The sequence below is a fragment of the Gadus morhua genome, chromosome 6 (assembly GCF_902167405.1).
Source record: "Gadus morhua chromosome 6, gadMor3.0, whole genome shotgun sequence".
Taxonomy (NCBI): domain Eukaryota; kingdom Metazoa; phylum Chordata; class Actinopteri; order Gadiformes; family Gadidae; genus Gadus; species Gadus morhua.
Window position 1 is genome coordinate 25774176 of NC_044053.1, and position 7843 is coordinate 25782018.

The following is a 7843-nucleotide window of genomic DNA, read 5'->3' on the forward strand; positions in this document are numbered from 1 at the left end:
CCACAGCATTGGCCTATGCCACATAAATATAAAATTATGTTTTTGCACGTTTGCAAGGTTTAAAAGTTCAGGGTATAAAGTTCAAGTACATGCCTCTACTTGTATTGCTTAACCAATAGCCTTTTCTTATCTATTGTTACTATTGTTTACTATTGTTTAAAAAATATATAGCCTATAAATAGTGGCTGGTAGATTACCTGCCACAGTGGCTAGTGGGCAAAAAAGTTAATTTCCATCTCTGATGTACAGGTGTGTTATTGGAATGGACCTGATGTTTTTTTGCATCAAGGTGTTTTGCTGTGTTCACAGGTTTGTGGTCACGCCCTGATGAAGCAGTACCAGGGTCAGTTCTGGAAACTCCTCATGTTCATCCATGAGGAGTACTTCCCCAGGTACAGGCGCGCACACACACACTCACTCACTCACTCACACACACACACACACACACACACACACACACACACACACACACACACACACACACACACACACACACACACACACACACACACACACACACACACACACACACGTATATATACACATAACAAGTCAACCTTCCCCGCATGCGTGCATCTCAATAAATTATGATATTGTGGAAAAGTTACCGTATTTTCCGCACTATAAGGCGCACCGGAGTATAAGCTGCAGCAGCTAAATTGAACGATGTGTACATATATAAGCTGCACTGGAGCCCGCCGCTTAAAGGTGGGGGGGCGCGGACCGGTCATAGAGCCCATAGAGTTAAAGTTGGTGGACTGTAACCTGTAAAATCCATAGATTTAGGAGGTCCCCTAGTGGCCGTTAACTGTAAAAATCCATAGATTAGCCGCACCGTTATATAAGCCGCAGAATCGAAAAATGGGAAAAAAGATGCGGCTTATAGTCCGAAAATTACGGTAATTAATTTCAATAATTCAATTTAAAAAGTGAAATTAATATATTATATAGATTCATTAACCCAAAGCTAAGTATTTGAAGCCTTTATTTGTATTATTCTTGATAATTATGGTTTGCAGCTCATGAAATCCCAGAATTCAGTATCTCAGAAAATGTGAATATTTTGAAAAAGTTCCTTATTGTAGTTCCACTCAAGGTGTCACACACTAATCAGCTTACTACCGCAAAATACCTTCAAAGGTTTCCTGAGCATTTTAATGGCCTCTCAGTCTGGTTAATATGCTTCACAATCACGGGGAAGACTGCTGACAGTTGACAGAACATCATCGATACCCTCCACAAGCAGGCCAAGCCTCAAAAGGTCATCGCTAAAGAAACTTCAGAGTTGAGTGGAAGGAAAAATGTGATTGAAAAGGTTGCACAAGCAACAATAACTGCTGCCCTTAGAGGATTGTTAAGCAAAGGCCATTAAAAATGTGTGGGAGCTACACAAGGAGTGGACTGAGGCAGGAGGCAATGCATCAAGAGCATCTGCACACAGACGGATCCAGGACATGAGCTAGTACAACTCTCACCGAATTCATTGCATCGAACCAGCGACAACGTCAGAAGCGTCTTACCTAGGCTAAGAGAAGTGGTCTGTCGCTCATTTCCTTTGGAAATCAAGGTCCAAGTTTCTGAATGAAGAATGGAGAGGCACAGATTCCAAGCTGCTTGAAGTCCAGTGTGATCAGTGTGGTCAGTGATGATTTGGGGTGCCATGTCATCTTCTGGTGATGACATGGGCGTTGATTGTGTTTTATCAAGTCCAAAGTCAACGCAGCCGTCACCAGGATGTTTTGGAGCATTTCATGCTTCCTTCTGCTGACGCTTTATGGAGATGCTGAATTCATTATCCTGCAGGACTTGGCACCTGCCCACACTGCCACCACCCAGTCAAATAAAATGGACTTCCACTGAGGAGGAACCTCAGCCTCTCTGCGGTTCTCTAACGTTCTGGTTGGGTGTGTTCCTCAGGATCCAGGTGATCACCAGCGCTGGTCAGATGGGTTCCGTCATGAGACTTAAGCAGTTCCTTGAGGTGAGTACTGATCTAGGTTCAGTGGTTTTGGCTCAACGGATTTAGACCTCTAGCAGTGGGTCAGACATTTGGATAGAATGCTGGACTTTCTCTGTTATGTTGGATGTAGCATCTGAGTTGTTTGGTTGAATTTGTGTCTTTTAATGTTTGGTTATGTTTTGATATCTAATATGCATGATGTTCTCGTTTGTTCTCCAGGGGTCCTTGCGAAGCCGTCAGATCAGCCCTCCTAAAGGATACCTCACCTCAGAGTTCTGGAGGTATTGAGCCAACATGGAAGTCCGGATCTAACCTGGATGCTCCTAATTTTTGATAGACTTAAACCAGCTCTACTTGGAGCTCATCGAAGCAGACTCTCTCTGGCTGGGCTGAGATCCCCTTCCCTTTTTATAGTTTAACTATTTTTTTATTTTGGTGTGTGTCGAATCTTTGCGCTTGGGGCAGAGTCATGTGTTTTTTGAGACAACCTGTCAGACTGTGTACTGGTGGTTTGTCATGTTTGTTTTATGGACCAGGCTATGGTTAAAACATGAGTTAGATCTGCTGAAGAGTTGCAGCACGTTATCAAATTTAATTGTTCAGTAATTAAATACTCTCCACTCTTGCTCACAAAAACACTGATGGTAGAACAAAAAAATTGTGGGTCAAAGCCTAGGCATCAGCCTCAATTTATTGTACAGCCTATAGTGTCTTGGATCATGGTTTTATATAAAGCTGTTTAGAGATGATTCGTATTATCTAATGCAACCCTGAATGTACTGAGATTTTAACGTCTAATGGTCTCACCTGCTCAATTTGATTATTAAATAAATCAATGATCTGTAGGTACCAGGTCAGAAAAAATCAATTCAAATCCTCTTGAGGAACTTATTCAAAGATCTTATATCATGCTTTTTTTAGGGTTAATAATTGCATTTGGAGCAACTAGAATAGGGTTACAAGCCTGTATGTTAAAAACACCCCTTATTATTCTCACTGCTCAATTCTGCAAATCCAATTTCAGCATCTTTCAAAAACGTTGTTTTGAATCTTGTCGCTTAAAGGCCCCCCTCCCGAGCAGCCCAGTCTGCTGGGAACAGTCAGCACACCCACTCTTGCAATTGGTCGAACACTTTGCGTGTGTGTCAGCAAATACCCCCCCCCCCTAAAAAAGTTAAGATTGCGGGTAGCCGGGAGGCGGGACTTATGCACTTCAACACTGCAAAGTTTGAGTAGTGTTGAGCAAGCTGTTTCACACATTTGAGGGGCGTTCTCGGTGGGTGCGAATCCTCCCCCTGGCTCAGACTTAGATTATTCTAGCTCAGCAGACGTAAAACATGTATACATACGTCATATAACGGTAAATGGAAAAAAGCATGATATCACCCCTTTAAGTGAAAACCTATACCATCTGTGGTCACACGAAGTACTGCATGAATGTTAAAATATGAACGGGAATTCGGAATAGGCTGTGCGTCTGTGTGCAGTGAGCGGCGGGTATGAAAGGAGACAGGGACGGACGCTGTTCCTCCTGAAGGAAGCAGCTGAAGTTAAGAGTTATTAAATCATCTCTTAATGGCTAAATATTGCACAAATGAAGTTATCCTCATGCAGCATCATGTCTTTATTCAATATCTTTACAGTAATTAACAATATTTAGAATTTTGTTTGCAGACAAGCATATAGTTTACAGCCAAACTGGAATTGGAATACTTACTACCAGAGTCCAACAAACACACTAATGTATTGCATTTCCAATTTGAGGAAGAATTATCAATGTAACCGCAAAGTCTGACCATGTTTTCCTCTGAACAAGCAGAGGATCCATGTTACTAGTTTGGTCTGCTCTGACACCTAAAACATACACCCTCATAGTGAGGACGACGAGCTTACTGTGCCCTGCTGGGGCAACGAGTGTAGAACTGTGCCAATTGCCTTAGTTATTCTTAGGGTCTGGGACATAGGAGGAGAAAGGGTCTGGGTTAAGGGTGTGGAGCCCCTGGTTCAGAGCTGGAGGTCCTGGGGGTTGAGCCTGGCCGTCTCCATGCGCTGGTACCAGCGCTTCACCTTGGTGTTCTCCATCATGTCCTCAAAGGCCTGCAGCCCCTCCATTACCCTCAGGATCCCAAAGACTGCCTGGTGGGAGTGAGAGACCAGTCAGTCCTGGGAACAGCTCGACTCGACCCGCTGAGTTAAATACATTTCGGGACACGGGAGTGGATGGATGAGCCGGCACATAGTTGCCATGGAGACACAACAGACTTACACAACAGTACTTAAGAACTATTCACCTCGGGACCTGAAAAGAACAATTTCACGGTGACCCAATCTCACAGACAGAATGACAATGTTCAGGCACTCTGGGTGTCGCAGACCATAGCCCAACCCCAAGGTGGATCGTGACCCATCTTCGGTGAAAGGCCCTCCCCTTGCTGTCTCACCAGGTCTGCCAGGTTGGGCTGCTCCCCGCCCATGAAGTTCTTCTTCTTGCCGATGGCGGCCACCCAGTCGTTGACGGCCGTATAGAGGTCCTGCCTCACGTCGTCCTGGAGGTGGTACCTGCAGGGAAGACACACTGGGCATCAAGAGATGTTTCTGGGGGGGTTGCCAGTGGCTCACCGGGTAGAGCGCGTACCATTAAGGCACAGTTGTAATCGCAGCGACCAGGGTTCGAATCCTGCCCGTGGTCGTTTGCTGCATCACCTCCCCTCTCTCTCCCATACCTTCCTGTCTATCTCACTCTATAATAAAGCATAAAAATGAAAATGAAAGTAAAAATAAGAAATAAAGATTATTCTGGATAAAATTCTACACCCCTTTTATGTACCATGTCTCCTCAAAAGGAAAGTCACTGATGGGTGGATCAATATTATTTGTTGTTGGAAAGAACACAATGCTAGGTCATACCACCCTGAAAACGCCTGATCTCGGAAGCTAAACAGGGTCGGGCCTGCTTAGTACTTGGATGGGAGACCGCCTGGGAATACCAGGTGCTGTAAGTGGTGTCGGGTGGTGGCCAATAGGTGGCACCCTTCCCTCTGGCCCCTTCCCTCATCAATCCCGATATCCCAGTGCAGTGATGGGGACTGGTTCCAGACTCGTATCTTGAGGCAAAACCGGAGGTGGGCTTTGCAGATTAAAGGCTGTTTTCGTGAGGCTAGTTCCAAGGAGCTTCCAGAGCAAAATAAAACATTTCCAAAAGGGATTGCATAGGACGATGCTCTCATCTCTTGTCGTGAATGAAAACTGACTCATCCCAGCACCTCACCACCTGGTCAGACTCACTTGTTCTTCAGTCTCTTGGCGATCAGGAACATGGCAGTGGCACCAACATACTTGGCGAAGAATCCCTCGAAGCTTCCAAATTTCCCCTCTCGCACGATGTAGTCGAAGGAGGCCAAGGCCTCACTGGGGGTCCGGTACACGTTGGGTGAGATGAGGTGAACGAGCCAATCGTCCGCCCACTGGCGCCACTTCATCTCCTCCCTGCAGGGAGACAGACGGGCGGCGTTCAGCAACACAGAGCGTTCAGCAACACAGAGGGTTCAGCTTCACAACTTTCAACAACACAGAGGGTTTAACAACACAGAGGGTTCAGCAACACAGAGGGTTCAGCAACACAGAGGGTTCAGCAACAAAGAGCGTTCAACAACACAGAGCGTTCAGCAACACAGAGCGTTCAGCAACACAGAGGGTTCAGCTTCACAACTTTCAGCAACACAGAGGGTTTAACAACACAGAGCGTTCAGCAACACAGAGGGTTCAGCAACACTGAGGGTTCAGCAACACAGAGCGTTCAACAACATAACATTCAGAAACAGAGCATTTAGCAGCACAACGTAGCATGAAGCTGAAGGAGGTGGAAATCATTCTCCGGAGGAGGAGGTCAATGCTAGGGGGGTCGGGGGGAGGCGTACTTTTGCGCCTCCTTCTGGGGGTAGAGGTCCTGGGTCTCCTCCTGACTCAGCATCAGCCAGTACTTGTTGCTGTACTCCGTCACCTCCTTCCCGCTGTCATTCTTTGATCGCATCTCCGGGTAGTACCCCAACACCTCAGCGAGCGACTTCTTCCTGACACACAAAACATTATAGTACACATTATATCACACAATACACACACAGAAAACAATCATTTTAAGAAACCCACACACACACACACACTCACTTGGTCACTGAGTAGGTCTTCAGGGAGCTGATGATAACGGATGAGTCATTCAGTTGCTAGGAAACAAGAAACAAGATAAAATTAACAGCCAGAGCAGCCCAGGCAGTGGGCCTTGGGTACCCAGGAATACATCCATGTGTGCCTAAGGGGCCAAATAGGGTGCTTAAGGGGTCAAATAGGGTGCTTAAAGGGTCAAATAGGGTGCTTACGGGGTCCAATAGGGTGCTTAAGGGGCAAATAGGGGGCTTAAGGGGCACAGTAGGGTCCTTAAGGGGCAAATATGGGGCTTAAGGGGCCAAATAGGGGGCTTAAGGGGCCAAATAGGGGGCTTAAGGGGCCCGGTAGGGTCCTTAAGGGGCCCGATAGGGTGCATAAGGGGCTCAATGGGGTGCTTAAGAGTCCAAGTAGGGTGCTTAAGGGCCCAATTAGGGTGCTTAAGGGGCCCAATATGGTGCTTAAGGGGCCCCGGGATTGTGGACGGTCGTACCACATCTCCATCCACCATGAGGATGGGGACCTTCCGGTAGGTGGACCACTTGATCTCCTTCCTCATGACGGGGTTGACCTCCACTACCTCGTAGGGCAGCCCCTGGAAGTCCAGGAAGGCTCGCACTTTGCTGCAGAATGGACATGTCTTGTACTGGTACAAGGTCAGCTTCAAACCCTGAGGACCATGGAAGGACATCAAGGTTATTGTAGCAGGAAGTGAGTATGCTTAATTGTATTGGTCAGCCTGTAAGTCGCTTGAGGTAAATGCGTCTGCCATAATACTAACAATCTTATTGCAGCAAGCTTTGGTTCATGTCGATATAAAACGACATAGCCTACAAGGTATAGTCGTGGTCAGCCAAAATGTCCTGGGTTCGAAACTCAACGTCCACACTGTGGACGTTATCTGTATTCCTCTTTAAGGCAAGATGTCCTCACCCTCTCACTGTGCACCTCCTAACGACATGTCCACTGTTGTTGTAGTGTGTTTGTTTTTTATAACAGGACGTGAACCAACGTCGTGTTGGTGTCTGTGTGTGTAATTCTGTTCACCGGAAGTCGCTTTAGATAAATGCGTCTGCTAAAATACGAATTATTTATACCAAATAGCAGCAATAAGTAAACCAAGTCTTAGAAACTGGAGACGAACAGCAGATGTAAACTCTGGTAGATGTGTGTCACCTTGGTGTCCTCCGCAGCGAGGTGGGTCTGAACAGAGTTCTTTACGGTCTGGTACGTCCCGAGTCCGGCTCCCAGCAGGACGGCACAGCCCATGACACGGACACTGACCCGGACCCCGGCCCCTCTCCCAAACACACCGGGTCCGGAGGACCCAGAGCCGCCACTGCCGGTCCCGTACGACCTCCTGTACCCGCCTTGGGAGCTCGTCTTCCCCGGGGGAACCCCTCTCCCGGGTCGGTGGGTCTCGGAGTCCAATAGCCGTACTCCGATCGGACCCAGGGCTCCATACTGAGACCGGACAAGACCCAGTGGGTTAAAGTAAGATCGGACGTTACATAGGGCTCTACAGGAGGCTGCCATGTTTACGCTGCCTCCCAGAATGCATCAACAGGATATGTTCAAGAGCGGCGGGTTGTATTGATGTGTAGGCGGGATAACCAGGGAACTCAATAACGTTCCTATTTAGTAATTATTACCGAACCAATACTAACCATAACCCAGCATGTTATAATATCTAGTTATATTAATCTATGTTATTATCATACTAGA

The 7843-nt window shown here is 46.8% G+C and overlaps 2 protein-coding genes across 3 annotated transcripts in view; one reads left to right on the forward strand and one right to left on the reverse strand.

Moving 5' to 3' along the window:
- The window catches only part of gle1 (GLE1 RNA export mediator), a 30733-nt gene extending 27899 nt beyond the window's left edge, over nt 1-2834 (forward strand). For both annotated transcript variants that reach the window (XM_030358332.1, XM_030358333.1), the window contains exons 13-15: nt 310-392; nt 1918-1981; nt 2180-2834. In XM_030358332.1, coding sequence (XP_030214192.1) covers nt 310-392; nt 1918-1981; nt 2180-2248 — 216 coding nt within the window. In that variant the 3' untranslated portion in view covers nt 2249-2834. The remainder of the gene's footprint in view (nt 1-309; nt 393-1917; nt 1982-2179) is intronic.
- A 732-nt stretch (nt 2835-3566) lies between these two features.
- ptgesl (prostaglandin E synthase 2-like) lies at nt 3567-7694 on the reverse strand. The gene is made up of 7 exons (XM_030358334.1): nt 7295-7694; nt 6612-6788; nt 6125-6180; nt 5878-6030; nt 5246-5446; nt 4402-4519; nt 3567-4096 (listed from the first exon to the last, which is right to left on the reverse strand). Exons 1-7 carry the CDS (start codon nt 7652-7654, stop codon nt 3965-3967), a joined length of 1197 nt encoding a protein of 398 aa, XP_030214194.1. The 5' UTR covers nt 7655-7694; the 3' UTR covers nt 3567-3964.
- Between the last annotated feature and the right edge of the window lie 149 nt (nt 7695-7843).